Source organism: Moschus berezovskii, chromosome 18 (assembly GCF_049115385.1).
Source record: "Moschus berezovskii isolate FMDL1 chromosome 18, NW_MosBer_1.0, whole genome shotgun sequence".
Lineage (NCBI taxonomy): Eukaryota > Metazoa > Chordata > Mammalia > Artiodactyla > Moschidae > Moschus > Moschus berezovskii.
Window position 1 is genome coordinate 67,389,420 of NC_142477.1, and position 24,947 is coordinate 67,414,366.

The 24,947-nt window shown below is 39.2% G+C and overlaps 1 protein-coding gene and 1 pseudogene across 1 annotated transcript; both read left to right on the forward strand.

Annotated features, from left to right (window-relative positions):
- Positions 1 to 993: 993 nt before the first annotated feature.
- CENPH (centromere protein H) lies at positions 994 to 19,090 on the forward strand. The gene is made up of 9 exons (XM_055421931.2): positions 994 to 1,229; positions 4,622 to 4,677; positions 9,870 to 9,918; positions 10,316 to 10,390; positions 12,599 to 12,655; positions 14,742 to 14,805; positions 15,134 to 15,185; positions 17,517 to 17,680; positions 18,626 to 19,090. The coding sequence occupies exons 1-9, from the start codon at positions 1,105 to 1,107 to the stop codon at positions 18,716 to 18,718; spliced, it is 735 nt and encodes a 244-aa protein (XP_055277906.1). The 5' UTR covers positions 994 to 1,104; the 3' UTR covers positions 18,719 to 19,090.
- LOC148775005 (mesoderm-specific transcript homolog protein pseudogene) lies at positions 1,611 to 4,614 on the forward strand (annotated as a pseudogene).
- Positions 19,091 to 24,947: the final 5,857 nt, after the last annotated feature.

Consider the following 24,947-nt stretch of genomic DNA (forward strand, 5'->3'; position numbering starts at 1 on the left):
GAAAGTCTGCACTGCCTCCTAGAGGGCAGTGGGTATCTCCGAACTTGGGCCTCTGGTTTCTCTGCCAAATGAGGGGCCTGGACTGAATGAGCTCAGAACAAAACTCTCCAATGCTTATCTCTGCCAGCCTGTCCTCCACACCCATCTTCCAGGGCAGCAGATGGAAGGAGAATTCTAAAATGGATCAAGAACCGCTATCCCAGCTCTAAGGCTGAAAGTCCATTGATGTCGGGGTTCTCCCCTCCAGGTCGCGGTGCCACAAGCCTGAGAGTGCCCCCAAATGGCTGCAGCATAGCTCTTAGCCAATCTGGACAGAGCTGACGCTTAACTTTTACTAGCGGTCTGTAATTTATGCCTTTAAACTGTGGTGCTGGAAAAAACTCATGAAATTCTCTTGGACATGAAGGAGATCAAACCAGTCAACTTTAAGGGAGATCAGCCCTGAATATTCACTGGAAATACTGATGCTGAAGCTGAAAGTGGAAAGTGACAGTCGCTCAGTCGTGTCCGACTCTTTGCGACCCCACGGACTACACAGTCCATGGAATTCTCCAGGCCAGAATACTGGAGTGGGTCGCCTTTCCCTTCTCCAGGGGATCTTCCCAACCCAGAGATCCAGGGAATCCCGCATTGCAGGCGGATTCTTTACCGGCTGAGCCATAAGGAAAGCCTAAGGCCATCTGATGCGAACAGAAGACTCATTGGAAAACTCCCTGATGCTGGGAAATGCTGAGGGCAGAAGACGGCGTCAGAGGATGAGAAGGCTGGATGGCATCACCCAGGCAATGAACTTGAACTTGGGCAAACTCTGGGAGACGGTTGGGAACAGGGAGGCCTGGCGCGCTGCAGTCCATGGGGTCGCAAAGAGTCGGACACGACTGGGCGACCGAACAACTTTAATTACTAGAGCGGGAATAAAAGCAGGCGCAGCCGCAACCATGGCAACCAGAGACGGGGAGGAAGGGGCGGGGCCGTGAGGCGGAAGGGGCGGGGCCGCGCGCCAAGACCTTCCGGCTGGTTCCGGGTATCAGTCTTGTGGCGGGAAAAGCGGCCCTGACTGTGGGAGAGTCCGCTAGTCCTGAGTGGGAGCTCTTCGCGCCCGGGATGGAGACGCAGTCCGAGGAGCAAGCCGTCGCCAAGCCTGCGGACTCCGGAGGGGAAGGCGGGCGGCCGCAGGTCGCTGGCGCCCCGGCGGTGCGCCCAGAGGACCGCATGACCCTGCTGCTCAGGTTGCTCCCTCTGACCGACTGGCCAGGAGCCAAGTGGGCGTCTTATCCAAGAGCTCCCCTCTTTGCCGAAAACGTCTAGAGTTTTAATTCAATGTCGATCGCTTAATGGCTGGTGACTAGAGCATTCACTTAAGCTCTTTAAGCCTCTTTCTTCGTCTTGGAAAAGAGAGGGAAAATGACAGCTTCCTAGCTAAGTTGCTGTGGGAATTAAAAGAGATATTATGGGGTCAGCGTTTAGCAAAGGGCCTACGGAGCTATAATTAACGTCGCCTTTCTTACCCACTCATGCCCTGCAGTCCTGATTTTCAAGCCCTTCGTGGGTTGCATCCAAGCCCAGATGTATAGTGGAGGGAGGTTTCTCTGCCCTTCTCTGTTACAGCTATGACCCTTTTCAAGCCAGAAGCTGCGTGTTTTGTATTTTCTACCAGGAAGCAATGTCTACGTTGCTAAGGAAAAGACTTAATGAGAAAGGACATCAGTCTTCTACTCCAGTGGGCAACTATGGTCCTGGGCCATATCCATCCTACTCTTTGTTTCTGTGTGACCCCTCAAGCCAAGACTAGTTTTCATGTGTTTAGATGGTTGGGGAAAAAGTTACAAGATGTTAGTAACAGGTGAAAATTATATGAAATTAAATTTCAGTCTCCTTATGTAACGTTTTATTGGAGCACACCTTGCAAGGACTGAGTTGAGTAGTTACAGCAGATACCATGAGTGACAGTGAATGAAAGTCGTTAAATTGTGTCTGACTCTTTGTGATCCCATGGACTGTAGTCTGCCAGGCTCCTCTGTCCATGGAATTCTCCAGGCAAGAATACTGGAATAAGTCGCCATTCCCTTCTCCAGAAGTCTTGCCAACCCAGGAATCGAACCTGGGTCTCCTGCTTTAACAGGCAGATTCTTTATCGTCTGAGCCACCAGGGAAGTCCACAGTAGATACTATGGGACTCACAAAGCCTAAAATATTTACTTTCTAGTCCTTTACAGAAAAAAATTTGCAGACCTAAATCGTAACAAGGGAATTTTTTTTAAAAAATAAGCTTTGTAACTGTATGTATTTCAACTTCATCACTGCTTTGAAAGGCCTTACCTAATAATAAACCTCACAACCTCACCTTCAAAATTACCCCCCTACAAATGCACAACAGTTTCCTCCAAACGTGGAATCTTATAGCCCAGGTCTTACCCTTCCTTCCCTACTCCCGCAGTTTTCCCCTTGCTCCTCACTCATGAAAGTTGCTAGGCAAGTTTTTCACCTACAAGGGACTGAACATCTTCTATTAAAAACTCTGTGGGTATGGTTGGAGGTCTCGAGATAGTCATGCTTTTACATGACTTTCCAACATCCAGCTCTGATTGGTACAAGACGTGGGTAGTTCTTACCCTCAGATTTCATCAAGTGATTGCTCTTAATTTCTTTGGCTTTGGCATCACTGACAACTAGAGCCCAAACTATTCCATTTGGGGGCAGGTCAGCTTCTTGGAGCCATTTTGGCAGCCTCTGGCACTCCAGAACCACCGGATCAACCTTTGTCTCATTATTATGGAGATACTGTTGCCCAGGAGCTGCTCTGTGGGTTCAAGTGGAATTGATCTGGCTGACTTACCACAAAGAGTCTGTCAAATGGAGTTGTATTTACCAAGACTCACCATCCTTTCCTTCAGAATTTTCTCAAGGATGGAGGCATGCTGTCACCCATCCTCACGTGACTGATGAACTTCTTTGTATTCTCTCAAAGTGTCACCCCAGTCTTTGGGCCATACACCCAACCCTCTGAGAGTGAGTTATGGGACCTGTGGGCAGAGATAGGCAACAATGATGGGGATTTAGTTATCAATAGTCTCTTACAATATATATAGGAAGAAGTTTAGAAGACACTGAGTGGGAGTTCTTTCCTTTTAACTATTCCCATTCATTTTATCTATGGGCCATTGGATCTGGTGAATTCCTATCTAGAGTTCTCGGAGCTATATAGGAAAGTGCTCATATAGTCTAGGGTCAATTCCAGATGACCATAATAGCCACTGTTCATGGCTAGAAGATCCCATGGGTTTCCTGAAGGCATATAAGGGCTTCATCAGATCCTGAACTGGAACGAGTAACTTTCCTGTATTACTTTCCCCTATTCCCATCTGTTATATATTACACTAAGGAAGAAATGCCCCAAAGAGGTCCTGGCCACCAAACACTATTCTCTCACAAAAGTCCACCTGACTCAACTGGTGAACAGCATTTAGTAAAAAAGGCAGCAGGAACTCTGGAGGTGACATAATAACCCACTTCCCATTCCTTTGACCTTTGACCAAGTTTATGGACTTGCCTTCATCTTTTTGTTCTCAGAAAATTCTGGTGAACACTACTACTCACTGATGTGGAAAGACATTCTTTTGTGTAAAAGTCTTTGAAACACTTCTGCAAAATGAATAAGTTAAAAATCCCTTTCTACCTACAATATGAAATAATAAAATATTAAAGATATAACATCTCCTTTTCCATCTCAGCTAAAAATGAATTATTATTTCAGTGTATCATAAAATGCTGTCTTACTTAAACTCTTAAGAAATTGCTCTTTTCGTTTGGAGTTTTAAAACCGGCAACTTACGCTGGGAAGCTTTAAAATTTTGTTTAATGTTCCTTAGCTACTTAACTAGATCTCAGAGTCACAAAACAAACTCAGAACTGGGGAGTTACCAGGTAAATGTGAAACATCTAATAAGTAGTTATCATTTTACCTATAGCTCTTCTACCCATTTTTTGTATGATTTTTAAGTAAGTAGAGTCATAGGATGACTAAGAAACTATATAAATTACTTATTTATCCAAGGATTAGTATCTTTGATATTTTTCTGTATCTCTTAAGAATGTTTCAATCTGTAACTCATTACTGTTTGGGGGTTTACCACTTTGATCTGTTTCTTTGTGTAGTCTTCTCTTTAAGCTTTATTTTAGTGTGACCCATTAAAAATAAATTTAAAAATCAAATTTTTAACTTTTCCTTACAGATGCTGTTTTCCTACTGTATTTCATTTTGTGTATTTTTCTGAGGCATAACATCTTGTATTTTAAAGAAAATGAGGCCAACCTTGAAGATCTTTTTTTAAATATATATTTACTTATTTAGCTGTGCCAAGTCTTAGTTGCCATGTGTGGGAGGGAACTTTCATTGCAGCATGTGGGATCTAGTTTCCCAACCAGGGGTTGAACTGGGCCCCCTGCGTTGGGAGCACGGAGTCTTAACCGCTGGACCACCAGGGAAGTCCCTGGAAGATTTTAATGCTGTGTATTTATACTCATTTTGTTGCATCAGATTCCAACAAAGATGAGTTGATTTATCATATAGTAATGAATAAAACCTCAATAATTATATAACTCTCTTCTTATCTGTTTTCAGGCTAAGAGCACAGACCAAACAACAACTCTTGGAATATAAATCAATGGTTGATGCAAGTAAGGATTTTCATTTTCAAATAAGGTTTTGTGAGTTTGATGATGAACAGTACTCCAGGGAAAAGATCAATTTTATAATTATTCATCTAGGGAAGGGGGGGGTGTTAGGAATTCAGGAAAATTAAGCTCTATTGATTGGAAATTCCTGTGGGCTTAGCTACCATCAACAACTTGAACATTAAGTTAGGAGATTAGATGATTGTTGAGCAAGTGATCTGAGACCTATACTTTGAGAAACACTGGACTAATGACATGAGAGCAGAAGGGAGATAGGCATAAAAGTGTGACTGACAATTTTCAATTCTATATAAAAAATTTTAATGTATCTTTTACAATTATTAATCCAAAAATCTCAGGGCCAAGAGAGTAGTTAAATGATGGGTTTAGTCGTCTTAAGTAATAACTACCTAATTTATTATAAGCCCTTGGGTCACAAAGATAGATTTTGGTTACTTTTTATTTCTCTATGAAATAAGCTTACAGAATAAAACCAAATAGTACACTGTGTTGAATCAAGAATTGTGGAGAAGCCTAGGCACCTCATAGATGTTTTAGTTACTTCCCTGAGTCCATGTTTGAATGTCGATAATTTTTGTGTTCTGTTCAAGCTCACTTTAAGGCCACATATCAGAAGGCATTTCTGGTGTGTTTTCCATCCCCATTCTAGGGTTTCTAAAGTCATCTTATGCAAAAAACAGAACAAAAGAAAACAAAACCTTAAAAAAAAGATGGGCCCCCAGCCTCTCTTCTGCTTACTATAGCTAGTAACCATAGGAGTTAGGAAATGAATCAGACCTTACTGCCTCTAAAGTCATGTCCCTTTTGTAACATCAATAATGCCTACATAAGAATATATATTATCTATAAAGTACTTACATTTATATATATAAATATATATGTATAACAATCACTTTGCTGTATACCTGAAACTAACACAATATTGTAAATCAACTATAATTCAATTTAAAAATGCTGACCTCAAAGATGATCAGTAGGTCACTGTCATTCCCTGGGGGAGTTAATGGTGTCCTTCTTTCCAAAGCCCGTGTTCCTTGTATTAAACAAATTACATTTATCTTAGAGATGAGAAGTAGGACTTGTCTAATCCTTTTACTGGCATGCTGCTGCTGCTGCTGCTAAGTCACTTCAGTCGTGTCCAACTTCCGTGCGACCCCATAGACGGCAGCCCACCAGGCTCCCGTCCCTGGGATTCTCCAGGCAAGAACACTGGAGTGGGTTGCCATTTCCTTCTCCAGTGCGTGAAAGTGGAAAGTGAGAGTGAAGTAGCTCAGTCGTGTCCGACTCTTAGTGACCCATGGACTGCAGCCCACCAGGCTTCTCTGTCCATGTGATTTTCCAGGCAAGAGTACTGGAGTGGGGTGCCATTGCCTTCTCCTTTACTGGCATGAGAGCCCACATAACATATAAAAAAGTATAACTGATCTTAAACGATGAGGTGTAGGGGAAAAGCTATTCAAAATTTGAACCATTGAGGAATTATCTCTAGAGGTAATCATGCAATCATAGTTGAATGAATGGATGGTAGGAATGGAGATATGGTGTTGAACAAGGCTGACTTTATCCTCATGGAGCTTAAATTCTATGTAGCAAAACCGGTAAGCAAAGAGACGTTGAAATAATTACAAGGTGAGGTAAATGTGATGAAGGAAATAATAGTATGATAAGAGGGAAGGGCTTGTTTAAATACACTAGTCCGAGATGGATTCTTCAAGAAGATGACCTTAGAGCTAAAATCCAAGTGATAAGAATCTGCCTCCTCATGCAGTTCTTGTTTGCCCTGTATAGCTAATTTTACAGGAGTTGTGACATATGAAAACTTGAGTAGATTTAATAGTCTGCACTCTAGAATTTCTACAGCTAAAGGAGAGGACTGATTGTTTATGGCTTCCTGGTGGCTCAGATGGTAAAGAATCTGCCTGCAATGCAGGAGATGAGACCTGGGTTTGAACCCTAGGTTGGGAAGATCCCATGGAGAAAGGAATGGCAACCCACTTCAGTATTCTTGACATGGACAGAGGGCTTAGTCCATGGGGTCAAAAAGAATGGGACATGACTGAGCCACTAACACACACATAAAAAGTTAGGTTTTAGTTTTGAAGAGAAAATATGTATCTAAAATTGATTAGTGTTTACTACTAAAAAATACTGAGACTTTATTGCTTGAAGGATTTTTTTTTTTTTATAATAAGTGCATCTATTTTAAGGGTATAATTTGATGAGTTTTTTGTTGTAGATGTTGTTTTAAAGATTTATTTTTTGACTGTGATGAGTCTTCATTGCTTCATGCTGGCTTTCTCAAGTTGTGGCAGGTGGGGGCTCGTCTTCAGTTGTGTGCAAGCTTCTCATTGCGGCGGCTTTTCTTTTTTCAGAGCGTGGATTCTAGGTGCATGGGCTTCAGTAGTTGCAGCGCTGGGCTCAGTAGTTGTGGCTCCTGGGCTCTAGAGCATAGGCTCAATAATAGTGGCACACAGGTTTAGTTGCTCCACAACTAAACCTCGAACCAGGGTTCAGACCAGTATCGCTTGCCTTACAAGGTGGACTCTTAACCACTGGATCACCAGGGAAGCCCAAGTTGATGGTTTTGACAAATGTATACATCTCTTTAATCAAGATCACCACTAAAATAAAAAATGTAAACATTTCTACAGAAAGAGGCTCACAGACTTAGAAGATGAACTTATTTGATATGTGACTAGTACAACTGACTAATTTCACTTTGGTTTAACTTTAGTTGTACTACTCACTTATCCAATGCTTCAGCCACAATGTGGGTGGTGGCTACCATATTGGACAGTGCAGATATTAAGCATTTCATTTATCACAGAACAGTGCTTTTGGACAACACTGTTCTAGAATTTGATGTAAATGTATTTATATGGTGGTTTTCTTTTTTTTCTAACATCTTTCTTTTGTGACTTAATTCACGCAACAAAATTCACCATTTTAAAATGTATAATTCAGTAACATTTAGTATTATTTACAATGTTGTATAACAATTACCACTATCTAATTGCAGAACATTTGCATTACTCTCTAAAGAAAGCCCAAACCTGTGAGTAGTCACTCCCAAAGTGTCTGGCAACTTTTGCACAGTGAAGCATTTTTGTGATTCATCCATGTTCTTTTCAGTAATTCATTCCTTTTTATTGTGAAGTACATTTTATGATGACTGCACCACAATTTGTTAATCTATTTACCTGTTGATGAACATTTGAATTGTTTCCAGTGTTTGCCCCTCAAAAATAAACAGTTGTCATTTGTATATCTTTTTGTGGACATTTGCTTTCATTTCTCTTGTTTAAATACCTAAAAGTGAAATTTCAAGGTGATATGGTAAGTGTATGTTTAACTTTTTAAGAAACTACCAAACTGCTAAAATAATTATACCATTATGGCAGATTCCTCCCCAGCAGTGTATGAGATTTCCAGTTACTCAATATCCTCTCCAAAACTTCGTACTGTTAGTCTTTTTAAATTTTAGCCATTCTAGTAAATATGTAGTGATATATTTTATGTGATTTTAATTTATATTTCCCTAATAACTAATGTTGTTGATCATCTTTTCATGTCTTATTGGTAATTTACTTTTTTGAAGTGTCCTTTCAAATCTTTCCCCATTTTTAGTTAGATTGTTAGTCTTAATGAGTTTGAGTTTTAATTAAAAATGAAAATATTATATATTCTCTTAAACATTCATTTCTTTCAAAAAATACAGTCCTGTTTCAGATGAATAAATATACGTGTGTGTGTGTGTGTGTGTGTGTGTGTATATATATATATATGGCAGAAATTTTCTCCTAATTTGTGCTTTTTTATTTTCTTAACTGTCTTTTCAGGAGCAGAAGGCATTAATTTTTATGAAGTGTTGTTTTTCACTGTTTTTCTTTTGTGGTTTGTGGTCTTTGAGTTCTAAGAAATTGACTACTTCAAGGTTGCAAAGATTTTCTCCTATGTTTGTTCTAGAAGTCTTAAAGTTTTAAGTTTAACATTCAATACTGTGATTCATTTTGGGTTAAGTTTTGTGTGTAGTGTGAGCTAAGTAAGGGTCAAGGTTCATTTTTTTTTCATGTGTAAATTCAGTTTTTCTGACATTTGTTGAAAAGACTTCTTTATCCATTGTATATGTGTAGGTCTATTTCTGGACTTTTTCTTCTGTTCCTTTGAGAAATTTGTCTATCTTTACAATGGTACCACACTGTTTCAGTTACTGTAGCTTTATAATAAGTCTTGATTATCAACTACTGTAAGTCCTTCAAGTTCATTCTTTGTCAAAGTTGTTTTGACTATTCTTGGTCCTTTATTTTTCTATATGCTTTTTAAAATCATCTTGTCAATTTCTGGAATTTTGAGTGGGACTATGGTAGCTCAGCTGGTAAAGAATCCACCTGCACTTCAGGAGACCCCGGTTCGATCCCTGGGTCAGGAAGATCCCCTGGAGGAGGGCATAGCAACACACTCTAGTATTTTTGCCTGGAGAATCCCCACGGAGGAGCCTGGTGGGCTATGGTCCATGGAGTCACAAAGAGTTAGACCCGACTGAGCAACTAAACACAACACAGCACACAGATCAGTATGGGTGAATTCGTTGTATTAGCAGTTGTTATATTAGCCATGATTCTCCCAGTACATGCAGGTAGTATATCTTTCCATTTTACTATTTGATAGTGTTTAGTGTAGAGGTCATGCATACATGTATTTTGTTAAATTTATCCTTAATTATTCTGTGTTTTTGGATGTAATTTTACATATTTTAATTTTTTTATATTTAGACATAGTTTTTATTTTTTTACATTGATCTTGATTTTTTTACTTTTTTTCTGTCATTCTAATCTGTGCTATCTAATATGTTAGTCACTAGCTCCACATGACCATTGAACACTTGAAATATGGTCTTTCCTCATTGAGAAAGACTAAATGTAAAATACGAACAGAAGGAAAGATTGTGAACTATTTCAACAGTAATTCCAAATTCCTTACATGTTAAAGTGACTATTTTGGATCTACTGGGTTAAATAAGCTATATTAAAAATAATTTTTTTCTTTACTTTTGTAATGTGGAAACTAGAAATTTTAAATTACATATTTGGTTTGCGTTTGTGGCTCACATTATATTTTTGTTGGACAATGCTTTTATAAAATATTACTAACTTCAAAAATTTATTTATTTGTAGATGAAGAAAAAACTCCAGAACAAATCATGCAGGAAAAGCAAATTGAAGCGTATGTCATATTTTAAAATTTTAGTTGTGGTTTTTACAGATTTAATAATATTATCCATCTTATAATATTGTCTCTCTTTTTCCTTTCTTTGTTTTTCCAAGTAATTTGTCATGCACATATTGAGAAGTTATTGATGTGGGATATACTTACATGCACATGAGTGATATACCTCATTAGCACTCTTGGCATCGGCCCCACTTTAAGATATTTATCAAAGTAACTCAGTGGGAATCAGGTTACCAAATCTGTAAATGTGTCAGTGTGGGATCCTGTAGAATACTATTATTTAGCTAACAGATAACATTTTACTTTCTTCAAAGATTTACTTTATACATTTATTCCAGTAGTTACTTTATCTGATATTGCTGACATTCTTTGGTTCATGCTTCTTTGGCAGTAAAATTGAAGAACTAGAAAATGAAGTTGAAGAGGCAAAAATTGCTTTTGAAATGAAAAAGCTTGCGTTGGACAGGTAATTATTACATTTTAAATATGCAAGATGGGTATGGGTCAAGGTGGAATGTGTGTGTGCTAAGTTGCTTCAGTCATGTCCTGCTCTTTGCAACCCTACGGACTGTAGCCCACTAGGCTCCTCTGTCTGTGGGATTCTCCAGACAAGAATACTGGAGCAGGTTGCCATGCCCTCCTTCAGGGGATCTTCTCGAGCCAGGGATTGAACTGGAGTCTCTTATGTCTCCTGCTTTGGCAGGTGGGTTCTTTACCACTAGTCTGAATTAATCAAAATGATGATTAATTAGTTGATGGTCCCACAAATTTTGAGCCCTGAGAGAAAAGTTACATCATTAATGTTTTCATTTGAAGTTACTTCAGTTCAGTCGCTCAGTCGTGTCCGACTCTCCACGACCCCATGAATCACAGCACGCCAGGCCTCCCTGTCCATCACCAACTCCTGGAGTACACTCAAACTCAAGTCCACAGAGTCAGTGATGCCATCCAGCCATCTCATTCTCCGTCGTCCCCTTCTCCCGCCCCCAACCTTTCCCAGCATCAGAGTCTTTTCCAGTGAGTCAACTCGTCGCATGAGGTGGCATAAGACAGGGTTAATAAGAAAATGCCAATCAAGACAGTAGAAGTGTGAGGTTAAATCACATTTGGTGTTTGAAAGGATTATACAGTTTATTTTTGGTTGTGCTAGGTCTTAGTCGTGGCACGAGGAATCTTTAGTTGCAGCATGTGGGATTTATTTCCCCAGCAAGGAACTGAACCCAGGCCCCTGCATTGGGAGCTTGGAGTCTTAGCTACTGGGCCAGAAGGGAAGTCTCATATTTATTCCAGTAACTCTTAATGGAGTAAAGGAATTGTCATTGAGTTTAAATGTATTTTTAATTTTAGACTTTGCATCTATATTTTAGAATTCATTCACCAAATATTTGAGTGCTTACTGTGTCGGAGCTTTGTGCTGGACGCTGGTATACAGCTGTCAATAAAACAAACGTAGTCTCTATTATAGACTTATGATCTGAATTAATAATCTCAATTCAGTGAATGACTCTAATAGTTTTTCCCTTGTATTTCTGACCTTCCCAGATATATTTATTTACATTTAATTGAAAATAGTTAAAGTCCTTTTAATTACTTCTAGCAGTGAACTTTTTTCCCTCATTTAATGTGCTGGCTCATTATATAGATGATATTTTTTGACTAAGATCAGAGCTATTAAGATATCCCCTTTAATGAAATGACTAATATTGCTGAGCTTATTGCCTTTTTATTATTACTTATTTACTAGGTATTGAATTTAAAAACAAATTATAGTGCTTGCTTATACATAGACATATTTTAAAATTTATAGTCGAGTATGGCTTGTATTCCCTAACTCTACCTAATTTGAGCCTGCTTATCTGTATGCCTTTTTTTCTTCTTCCAGTTTTATTGAGATATAATTGACATACAACAGTGTATAAGTTTGGGCTTCCCTGGCAGCTCAGTTTCAAAGAATCCGCCAGCCAATGCAGAAGACATGGGTTCGATCCCTGGGTCAGGAAGATCCCCTGGAGAAAGGAAATGGTAACCCACTCCAGTATCCTTGCCTGGAAAATCTCATGGACAGGGGAGCCTGGCAGGCCACAGTCCATGGGGTCACAAAAGAGTCAGACACAACTTAGCGGCTAAACAATAACTGTATAAATTTAAGGTGTAGAGCGTGTTTTGACTTACATGCATCCTAAAACGATCATCACAGTAGGTTTAGTGAACATCAACCATCTCATATAGATACAAAATTTTAAAAATAGAAAAAAAATTTTTTACTTGTGAGAATTCTTAGGTTTATTCTCTTTATTCTCTTACATACTCCATATGTAACTTATAGCAATACTTAATTGTATTTCACCATCACATTCTGTAGTGCCTTATTGCTTCCTCCCAGCCCTGTACCTTGGTGGATGGTCTGGCGAGCAGGTTCAGGCAGGCGTCGGGTCAGCTCAGCCCATCTGCCTGGCCGCGCACGACCACACATAACAGCACCATCTCTCCTGGTGTGACTCCGTGTTTCTGTGACTGACTTACCAAATTATCTCCCATATAATACTGTTCAAAAACCTACTTTTGTTTTATGTTACATTTAAACAGAAATCAATCTTTGTTGTATTTTTAAATATTCTTTTCACTGTACCAAAAATGTTATCCATGTTTTATAATGGAGTTTTTTCCTCTATAGGATGCAGCTTTCAACTGCACTTAAAAAACACCTGGAGAAGATTGACATCAAGACTAGGTATGGCTTTTTTTGTTTGTTTTATGTTTTCTGGGTTTGGTAAGGATGGCAGTAAGGGAGATCGCATAATGATTAGTTCCATAAATTTTTTTTTTTTAATTATCTGTCACTGTTGACCACCTTTATCTGGGAAATAAGAAAAGTAGGTTCTTCTCATCATTACAAATTTTATAGTCCCACTGACATCCTGTTCCAAATGGTTGGGACCCTGAGAATCAATGGAGGTTTTATCCAGATGATCTAGAATTTTGAAGGAAGCTTTTGAAAGTTAACTTTTGTTTGTAAGACAAGAACAATGCTATCTCATTTAAGCCAACAATAACCCAATGAGATAGGAAATATACTCCTCATTTTTCATGGGCTGAAATGAGCAACTTATAAAATTTACCAAGGAATATAAAATAAAGACTCTGGCATTCAAGGTCATCTATAATCCAATCCTAAGACAGGAAGCTGGCAATGCACATACAACAAGCCTCCCAAAGGATGGTGGCACTAGGAAATATGAGAACTACTCTTCTTGCCCAGTCTTATTTCTACCCTTTTACTCCAGCTGTACGAAACTGCTTGTTAGGAATTCTTCGTAATTCCACTTGACTCTTGAACAGCATGGGTTTGAACTGCTTGTGTCCACTTCTGTGCAGGTGTTTTGTGTTGGTTTTTTTATTTTTCAATAAATATAGTACCTGTATTTTCATCTTACAGATCTTTAAGTATGGGGGAAAGTTTGTATTTATTTAGAGGTCACAGTGTGTAGAATCAATGAACCAGGGTTTGATCCAGACTGTTTTAGCTTTCTGTCCTTGGGTGAGTCATTCAATTCCTGTGTTTTTGAGGCAGAGGTAGCAGTGCTGTGGACTGTGTGGAGAGTTGGTAACTCTAACCACCCACTCTACCTGCATTGTTCAAAGATCAATTGTACTTTTATATCCTTTAAGACTCAGAGTTTCCTTGTTCTACCCTTTCCACAACTACAAGGGTTCATATCTATTACTGATTCTAATGAAGTCATAATGATGGTTGTGGATTTATTTTTTCCCCCATAAGATTCTTTCCTCTTTGAAAACAGGTACTGTGTTTTATTCTATTTTATAATCTTGGTGCCTGGCACAATCTTGACATGAGGTAGTCTCTCAGAAATACTTGTTGAAGAAATGGGGAATAAAAGCAATTGATTCAGTGAAACTATTCTGTCTGATATAGTTAGATACATGTCATTATACATTTGTGAAAATGCATAGAATGTACAACACCAGGAGTGAACCCTCATGTAAACTCTGGACTTTGGATGACAATGATGTGTCAGTGTAGGTTCATCATTTATAACAGATGGGCTACTCTGGTGGAGGAGGCTGTGCAAGTGTAGGGCCAGAGGGTGTACGGGTTTCCCTTCTACTTGGTTTTGCCCTGAACCTAAAACTGGTCTGAAAACTAACATCTAGGGACTTTCCTAGTGGAACAGTGACTAAGAATTTGCACTCCCAATGCAGGGGGCCCGGGTTTGATCCTTGGTCAGGGACCTAGATCCCATGTGCCTCAACTAAAGGTCCCACATGCTGCAATGAGGATGGAAGATCCTATGTACCGAAACTAAGACCCAGCACAGCCAAATTAATTAATTTTTTAAAAATCCTAAAGTTCTTTTCCAAAAAAAAAAGCCTATGTATTAGCAAGTTATTAGGGTTTTTTCTCCCTAAGTATGAGATTTTTAGAAATATTCCTGGGGACTTCCTTCTTCCTTTGTGGTCCAGTAGTTAAGACTCGGTGTTTCCACTGCAGAAGACACTGGTTCAATCCTTGGTCAGGGAACTAAGATCCTACATGCTATGGGGTATGGCCAAGAAAAAAAAAAAGAAATGTTCCTGCATGCTTAAATTTTATATTCCTTGTTGTCTATGAGCAAAAATTTTTCTAGGGAAATGCATCAGAAATTTAGTTTACACCACACTTTTCTAGACTTATTTTGTTAAAAAATGACTATATTCAAGTGTACATTGCGTATAATGAAAGTGTATATATACTAACTGGTTTCTTAATTAATGAAAATTTTTAAACTTAATAAATCGTATTTTTTGTTCCTTTTCAGTGTGCTCGTGGATAACATGAAACAAATATTGAATCTGAATAAATTAATAATGAAATCACAGCAGGTAATTTTGAACATAAAGCTGCTTATGCATTCTCATGATTTCAGTAACACATTCTTGCTGGGTACTGTATGTGATTAAACAGGATTGCCCAAAGACTGGTATGGTTGGAATTCGTATCCTTAAGTTTTCTCTCTTTTCATAGTTCCATTATTTCTGACTGATTATCTACTTATCATTTAAGCTACTCTTTCTTTCCCTTTTGCTGTGTAAAAATAGAGGAATTGAAAACTGAAGCTCTAGAAAATATGAATAGATAAAATTCGATGATTTAAATATTATAGTTGTGTTCTTAGGTTGTGTGCCTTAATCTTTTTATTTCTAATAACAGGAAACTTGGGATTTGGAGGAAAAATTGCTTGATGTTAGAAAGAAGAGATTGCGTATGTAGAACACTTTTTGGCTCTTTTTTTTCCCAAGAACATATTTTTCACCTAATATGAAGATCTCCCAATCACAGAAAATTTTTTTAATTTTCTTAAAACTTTGGACGTGGCAATTTAAAGAGTAGTATATAAAGTGCAATTTGCTTGATCCATTGTTTTAGAACTTTGAATCACAAAAATTAACACATTCTCAGTGGGGGGAAAGTATCAAGTAATACAGAAAAGTATAATGTGAAAGCCATACCTCCTTCTTGTGTGACCACAGTTTGATATACATCATTTCAGGCCTTTTTCCACACCCACATAAACATTTATATGTATAATTTTTTTTAATTGATTATTTATTTTATTTTTCGGCTGCATTGGGTTTTTGCTGCTTTGCGAGGAGTTTTCACTAACTGGTGAGCAGAGGCTATGTTCTTTGCTGCAGTACTTCAGTTCTTGTTGTGGTGGCTTCTCTTGTGGAGCGCAGACTCTAGGTGTGAACGCTTCAGTAGCTGCAGCACACAGGCTCAGGACTTGTAGTGCAAGGGCTTGGTTACTCCACGACATGTGGAATCCTCCCAGACCTGGGATCAAACCCATGTCCCCTGCATGACAAGCAGATTCCTGGGGAAGTCCATACATAATTTTATTTTTTTGGTACATAATTTTTAAATGATCACTTGATACATATGGTTCTGTAGTTTAACTTAACATGACATGGCTTTTTGCATTGAAATTATTGAAATGTTTTATTGAAATCTATTTCAGAGAGAACTAAGGCTAGTTCTACATATTCTCTATAAAGAATCTGAAAACAAAAATATACATAAAAATTAAATTTTTTATTTTATCAAGAGATAATTGACCTTCAGTGCTTTTTATTTATAAAATTGGCATAATTTTATTCTGTATTACTCCTTTTTTCATTTAACAGTTATAGGCATGATTTACTATTTTAAAATACTATGTATATTTGCCTTTTAAAAAATTATTCATTTTTATTATTTTTGGCTGTGCTGGGTCTTCATTGGTGCACGGACTTTTCTCTAGTTGTGGCAAGTGAGGGCTACTCTTAGTTGCTGTGCTGGGCTTCTCATTGCGTGGCTTCTTTTGTGGAGCAGAGCCTCTAGAGCACAGAGGCTCCAGTAGTTTTGGCACGTGGGCTCAGTAGTTGCAGTGCCTGGGCTCTAGAACACAGATTCAATAGTTGTGGCACATGGACTTATTTTCTTCCACAGCACGTGGGATCTTCCCGGATCAGGGATCGAACTCTTGTCTCCTGCATTGGCAGGTGGATTCTTTACCACTGAGCCAGCAGGGAAGCCCCTAGATTTGCCTTTTGTAAGTAATCTCAGAGTCAGAAGTAGTCCTGTCACCTGTCTAATCACCCTTTGGCTTTTATTCCATTGCATTACAGCCTACTTTTGATACATCAATGTCAAGGAACTGAGCTCCTGAGATATATCCATTTATATTTTTTAATACTGTCTGTCCCCAACTTATGCTGTTTCAACTTACAATATTTTTACTTTACAATGATATGCATTCAGTAGAAACTGATTTCAGATTTTGAATTTTGCTTTTTTCCTGGGCTCGTTATAGTGTCTCATGTGATGCCAGGCAGCAGCAGCCACGTGATCACGAGAATAACCAAACAATACGTCTACAACTATTATATTTTTCACTTTTAGTATTCAATAAATTACATGAGATATTTAATATATTGTTATAAAGCAGGCTTTGTGTTAGGTGGTTTTGCCCAATTGCAGACTAATGTAAGTGTTCCAAGCATGTTTAAGTCAGGCTAGACTAAGCTGTGATGTTTGGTGGATTAGGTACATTTTTGACTTAGGATATTTTCAACTGAAGATGAAAGGAAGATCTCTAGTGTAATTCTCAGAATATTTCAGCAACAACAAAAAAAATGGTTGATGATATTTATCCCTGGAGAAGGGGATCTTACCTTTCCTTGAAAATTTATTGATATGTAATTTTTGTAAATTAAGGGAGGGTAGTATTTCCTTACATATATCACCTAATTTTTGGCAACCCAGAGGAAGCCCTCTGACACAATGCCACAGCAGACATTTGTAGACAGTATCGCTGTCATGCCTGCACGCTTGAACGTCTCACAGAGGGCATTGCTAAGTATGAAATTAAAATATTGGTGTTTTGCACCAGAGAAATCATTTCCATATCAGAACAGAATTGCAACCTAAAATGCATATTAAAAAATTTCCCTTGACTGAAATAATCAGGAACTGTTCTGCTTCATAAGTTTTCAAGATTCTTGTTTATAGGAGTTGTCGTATATAGTATATTGCTTTATTTTTAACCCAACAGAATTAAAACAAGCTTCAGAAAGAAAGCTTTTAGAAATACAGACTGAAAAGAACAAACAGAAAGATGATTTGGATAGTATGGGAAATTCGAACAAAATAAAGACCATACAACAAAACCTGGAGACAGAGATACAGATTACTACAGTTATTCAACATGTGTTCCAGGTAATATTTATATAAAGTAGGAAGGGGGGTAAAGAACTTTTTAAAAGTGATTAATTCTATTATTTTCAGGCTTCATATTTTTATATATAACTGAATTAACTCTATCATTGAGCTGCAGTTTTTCAAAGAATAATGACCAGAATTTTCATTAATTATAACTAATCAGTCCTCCATTGCCTACCACAAAAATAATCTTCACCTTTGTCAAAGTCTTGGAACTTTGCAAGGGCTGAGAATTAAGCTCTTTTACCTATCAAAATAATGCATATTACTTACAATTTAATTGTTTTTCACTGTAGAAATGCAAAATGAACTCTGAACCCTAACTGTAATCTTTTTCCTTTAGGAAATACTTCAAATATCCTTCCTTAAGAGGTAAAACGGAGAAGGTAATGGCAAGCCACTCCAGTACTCTTGCCTAGAAAATCCCATGGATGGAGGAGCCTGGTAGGCTGCAGTCCATGGGGTCGCTAAGGCTTGGACACGACTGAGCGACTTCACTTTCACTTTTCACTTTCACACATTGGAGAAGGAAATGGCAATCCACTCCAGTGTTCTTGCCTGGAGAATCCCAGGGACGGGGGAGCCTGGTGGGCTTCTGTCTGTGGGGTCGCACAGAGTCGGACACGACTGGAGTGACTTAGCAGCAGCAGCAACAGCAAGGGGTAAAAACTATCTACAAAAACTGGCAAAGCAGAAAAATCGTTATAAACATTGTAAATATTTCCCTAGCATTATGGTGATCAAGGTTGAAGCCTTATTGAAAATAGAAATAAAGATACAAGAATTCATTTACTATTTTTTCCCATCATCACAGAGTAAATGTTCATACCTAGTTCTGTAAATATTTGATAAGTGAAAGACGATTTTTTAAAAATCTTGATAAATTTTTTAAACTGCTTAGAACTTTAATTTTAAAACAATTTTTTTTTTTTTTAATTACAGAACCTCATTTTGGGGAGTAAAGTCAACTGGGCAGAGGATCCTGCCCTCAAGGAAACTGTTCTGCAGCTTGAGAAGAATCTCACAATGATCTAATAGGAATTATAGTTTGACATTTTTTGTTTCTGTTTTTAATGTCATTTAAATAGAAATTTCAAGTGAAATGCTTTTCAGTGCTTTTGGAACAATTCTAATACTGCAATTTTTTTTTTTTTTAGCTTGAGTTAAGTGTTACATGGAATCTATTGTTTTAAATATAATAAAGTGAATGGCATAGTCTAAATCTGAAAATCTTAGCCTTGGAAGGGTCCCAAAAGACATCTAGTCCAGCCTTCTACTGAATATGGACACTTTTTCTATGACATTCCTGGAAATCCCAGCTCTCATTTGTAATACTTCTGTGTATTTGTCAGCAAAATATTAGAAAATTAGAAAAGCATATCCACACACATCTTTTTTTTTTTTCAACTGTCAATTGTATTTTATTCAGATAAATCTCATTTTAGTTCAACTCACTACAGATTTTTTTTTTTGCCTTTTTAAAAAAATGGAGGGGACTTCCCTGGTGGTGCAGTGGCTGAGACTCCATGCTCCCAGTGCAGGGGGGCCGAGGTTCAGTTCCTGGTCAGGGAACTACATCCCACATGGCTGCAGTGAAGAGAGCGCGTGCCACAGCTGAAGACCCCGCAGTGGCAACTAAGACCAGGTGCAGCCAAATAAGCAGTTTCTGTTAAAAAAAATTTAAAAATTGAGATATAATTGATACATAACACTGTGCAAGTTTAAGATGTACAACATTGTTGATCTGACCACCATTAGCTAACATCTTCATCCTGTCACATAATTATCATTTCTTTATCATGGTGATAATATTTAAGATTATCCTGTTAGTAACTTTGAAGTGTGTAATGTAGTACTGTTAACTAGAATCACAATGTTGTACATTAGATCTCCAAAAGTTATTCATCTTCTAACTGCAAGTTTCCCCAAAGATGGTAAGCTAACAGTGTCACCCAGGCATACCAGTTTCAGAGTCTCCAGTAAGTTCAGATGGATTCTTCCTGACCTGGAGACCCTATGACCTGAAAACACAAATGATGTTGCTTCACACAGTCAGCAAATAATGGTGACAAGGACTGCTGCAATTCTGAAATACTGCTTGGCAAATGAAAGGAAGTGCCCCTTCTAAGGGGACAGGGAACACCTTTGGATTTGGCTCTTCTTCTGCTGTCAGGAAGAAGTTCTTTATCTGTGGTCCTTCACTCTGCCCCTTGGGAGGTTCTCCCTGTCCATTACTAACTTTGACCATATCTGAAGAGGGCATCAGAGATTATGCCCATCTGTACAGCTTTCTCAATTGGAGACCGAAATATTTTACATCTCAAACAGTCATAGTCTTAAAATCCAGGCTAGTGGTGTCTTTGCTAATAACATTTTTTTCTCAAAAATGTGGGAGTGATGGTTGTTTTGGTTGGCTCTTTCCTTATATCAAACTGATTTACCAGCTGCCTGAATTTGTAAATAAAGTTTTATTGGAACAAAGCCACACCCACAGTATCTATGGCTGCCTTTCTTCTACAATAGCATACGTTGGTCCCCTGCTTATGATGATTCAACTTAGGATTTTTCAACTCTATGATGGTGTAAAAGCTATATGCATTCAGTACAGATCATACTTCAAAGTTTGATCTTTTCCTGGGCTAACACTCTCTCATGATCTATAGTAATGCTGGGCAGCAGCAGCAAGCCACATCTGTCAGCCACACAGTCACAGAAGCAAACACCAATATACTTACAACCATTCTGTTTTTCACTTTCAGTACAGTAGTCAGTAAGTTACATGACATATGCAATACTTTATTATATTATAAAATAGGCTGTGTTAGGTGATTTTGCCTAACTAGGTTAATGTGAATGTTCTGAGCACATTTAAGATTCAGTTCAGTTCAGTCGCTCAGTCGTGTCCGACTCTTTGCGACCCCATGAATCACAGCACGCCAGGCCTCCCTGTCCATCACCAACTCCTGGAGTTCACTCAAACCCATGTCCATCGAGTCGGTGATGCCATCCAACCATCTCATTCTCTGTCATCCCCTTCTCCTCCCGCCCCCAATCCTTCCCAGCATCAGTCTTTTCCAGTGAGTCAACTGTTCGCATGAGGTAGCCAAAGTATTGGAGTTTCAGCTTTAGCATCAGTCCTTCCAATGAACACCTAGGATTGATCTCCTTTAGGTATATTACATGCATTTTGACTTAGGATATTTTCAACTTAGGATGGGTTTATTGGGATGTAACCCGTTCATAAAGATCTGTAGTTGAACTGAACTGAGTAGCTGCAACAGATTATATTTTCCTTCCCCCCCGCCCACCCCCTACAAGTTCTTAACAGTCACTGTCAAAGGAAGCAACTGCCCTGTAGAGAGGTCTCTTCTGACTTGTCCGATTGCTTCCTAGTAGTTTACATAGCTTGTTTCACCTCTGTTTTCTGGCAAACCAGAAGTTAGATCTAAGTGCTTTATTAAATGTAGTTTCAGATTTTTTTTAATCATAAAATCCACAAGTTGTTCTGGGCACTTTGTATTGCAACACATCAGGAAGCTGTCATGCATACTGAGCTCTGCCTCACAGATGTACAGCCAGTGTCAGGAACAAGGTACATGGGACAAGAAAGGAGTCAAAGGCTAGGTAAGATAAGGATATTAAGAAGATACAATAGATGAGGTAGAACTGGGTGCTGTGCTCCACAGGTCCATGAAAACAGCCAAACAATAGCATTCAGGGTATAGGCTGTTGACTAAAGAAAGGTGTACAGTGTAACAGCTGAGAGCTGAGTTTTAGTCAGTGTCCTATGGAGCACTAATAGTCTCAGAAAGCTCTGAGGAAGTGCTCCGAAGATGAAGACGTAGGGACGAAGAGGCCAGTATATATGAGATTTTGGCTACAAAGTATGTGCAATCCAGCATATGTCTTAGTAGAAGTTTACTTTTAGTTAAGGGGAATAGATATATCACTTAACGATATTTTAGTGCTTTTCTAAGTATTGGAGGATGCAAGAATCCAGATTCATAAAACATTTCCTAAAGTATATCTAGGGCTTCCCTGGTGACTCAGAGGTTAAAGCGTCTGCCTGCAATGTGGGATACCTGGGTTCAATCCCTGGGTCGGGAAGATTCCCTGGAGAAGGAAATGGCAACCCACTCCAGTATTCTTGCCTGGAGAATCCCACGGACAGAGGAGCCTCGTGGGCTACAGTCCACAGGGTCGCAAAGAGTCGGACACGACTGAGCGACTTCATTTTCACTTTCAAAGTATATCTAAGGGCCGTTTTTGTTTGCCTGTTCTCCCAAAGCACTGAGTGCTCCTGTTCTTTGTCCTGAATTCTACACGGTGTCCTAGAGGTTAGCAATCAATGAGTTGATCCTTGTAGAACTGGAGGGTAGACAACACTCATTGTTTTATTAATACAAGACAAAAATCATGGGACCTGGACCTCACTGGTGGCATAGTGTGTAAGAATCCGCCTGCCAACGCAGGGGACACTGGTTCCATCCCTGATCGGAGGCGATTGCACATGCCACAGAGCAACTGAGCCCATGCACCGCAAATACTGAAGCCTGCATGCTCTCGAGCCCATGAGCCACACCTAATGAGCTTCTGTGCCACAACTACCAAAGCCCAAGTGCCCAGAGCCCACCAGTCGCAACTACTAAAACCTATGCACCTAGAGCCTGTGCCCAGCAGCAAGAGGAACCACCACACTGAGAAGCCCGTGCACCAGGGCTAGACAGCAGCCCTCCACTCGCCACAGCCAGAGAAAGGGAGACCGCATGCAGCAGAAAAGGCCCAGTGCAGCCCCAAAGAAATAAAGCAGTGCTACATGCCAAAAAAAACGGAATGGACTGAGTAATCACATGGTATGAAGACAGGAGGGTGATTAAAACTGAGCAGGAAAATAAAACAGAATTTGGGAATTGAGGCAGTTCGCTGTCTCAGGTTCAGCTCCTTTCATCATTTCCAACCTAGAAAGAACTAATCAAGAAGGGGCCTGGATGAGAATTCTGCGGAGTATGAATGCCAACACTTATAAAAAAATAAATCCACAAGTAGAGAAAAGTCAGAGCATTTTCCTGGTCAGTCAGTCAGTTCAGTCGCTCAGTCATGTCCGATTCTTTGCGACCCCATGAATCGCAGCATGCCAGGCCTCCCTGTCCATCACCAACTCCCGGAGTTCACTCAAACTCATGTCCATCAACTCAGTGATGCCTTCCAGCCATCTCATTCTCTGTCGTTCCCTTCTCCTCCAGCCCCCAATCCCTCCCAGCATCAGAGTCTTTTCCAGTGAATCAACTCTTTGCATGAGGTGGTCAAACTATTGGAGCTTCAGCATCAGTCCTTCCAATGAACACCCAGGACTGATCTCCTTTAGAATGGACTGGTTGGATCTCCTTGCAGTCCAAGGGACTCTTAAGAGTCTTCTCCAGCACCACAGTTCAAAAGCATCAGTTCTTCGGCGCTCAGCTTTCTTCAAAGTCCAACTCTCACATCCATACATAACCACGGGAAAAACCATTGCCTTGACTAGATGGACCTTTATTGGCAAAGTAATGTCTCTGCTTTTTAATATGCTATCTAAGTTGGTCATAACTTTCCTTCCAAGGAGTAAGCATCTTTTAATTTCATGGCTGCAATCAGCATCTGCAGTGATTTTGGAGCCCAAAAAAATAAAGTCTGACACTGTTTCCACTGTTTCCCCATCTACTTCCCATGAAGTGATGGGACCAGATGCCATGATCTTCGTTTTCTGAATATTGAGCTTCAAGCCAACCTTTTCACTCCTCTTTCACTTTCATCAAGAGGCTTTTGAGTTCCTCTTCACTTTCTGCCACAAGGGTGGTGTCATCTGCATATCTGAGGTTATTGATATTTCTCCTGGCAATCTTGATTCCAGCCTGTGCTTCTTCTGGCCCAGTGTTCCTCATGATGTACTCTGCATATAAGTTAAATAAGCAGGGTGACAATATACAGCCTTGACGTACTCCTTTTCCTATCTGAACCAGTCTGTTGTTCCATGTCCAGTTCTAACTGTTGCTTCCTGACCTGCATACAGTTTGTCAAGAAGCAGGTCAGGTGGTCTGGTATTCCCATCTCTTTCAGAATTTTCCACAGTTTATTGTGATCCACACAGTCAAGGCTTTGGCATAGTCAATAAAGCAGAAATAGATGTTTTTCTGGAACTCTCTTGCTTTTTCCATGATCCAATGGATGTTGGCAATTTGATCTCTGGTTCCTCTGCCTTTTTTAAAACCTACTTGAACATCTGGAATTTCACAGTTCACATATTGCTGAAGCCTGGCTTGGAGAATTTTGAGCATGACTTTACTAGCATGTGAGATGAGTGCAGTTGTGCGGTAGTTTGAGCATTCTTTGGCATTGTCTTTCTTAGGGATTGGAATGAAAACTGACCTTTTCCAGTCCTGTGGCCAAATTTTCCAAATCTGCTGGCATATTGAGTGCAGCACTTTCACAGCATCATCTTTCAAGATTTGAAATAGCTCAACTGGAATTCCATCACCTCCACTAGCTTTGTTCGTAGTGATGCTTTCTAAAGCCCACTTGACTTCACATTCCAAGATGTCTGGCTCTAGGTGAGTGATCACACCATCGTGATTATCTTGGTCACGAAGATCTTTTTTTGTACAGTTCTTTTTTTTTTTTTGTACAGTTCTTCTCTGTATTCTTGCCACCTCTTCTTAATATCTTCTGCTTCTGTTAGGTCCATACCATTTCCCCAAACAAAATTCATACCAATATGACCAGTAATTTATCCTGCATTTGACATTTTCTAATCTCATCATCAGGTATTCTGGGGAAACTTCTTGGAATTAGAGGACTTGGAAAGTTTATATTTTAATAAAATCTCTAAACCATGGGAATTCTTTGTCCATTTTCTACATTTCTTTCTTAAATATAATTATAAAGGAAAATGAAATATATTAGTAGGAAAGTAGCCAAAAAGTCTACCTGTGTCTCTTGAATGGCTTCAGAATGAGAATCTAGCATTGTAGATTTTCACATAGAAAGTTGCTGTTTCTCTAAATGTAAATGAAGTGACTGCGTACTAGAAATCTAAGCTGCTGTTGCTTTTGAGCTTTCTTCCCCGCCAGCTTTACTGAAGGTACAGGTGGCAGACTCTTTGTGACCTCATGGACTGTGGCCTGCCAGGCTCCTCTGACCAAGTGGTTCTCCAGGCAAGAATACTGGAGTGGGTTGCCGTTTGTCACTGACAAATAAAATGCAAAATATTTAAAGTTTACAGTGTGATGAC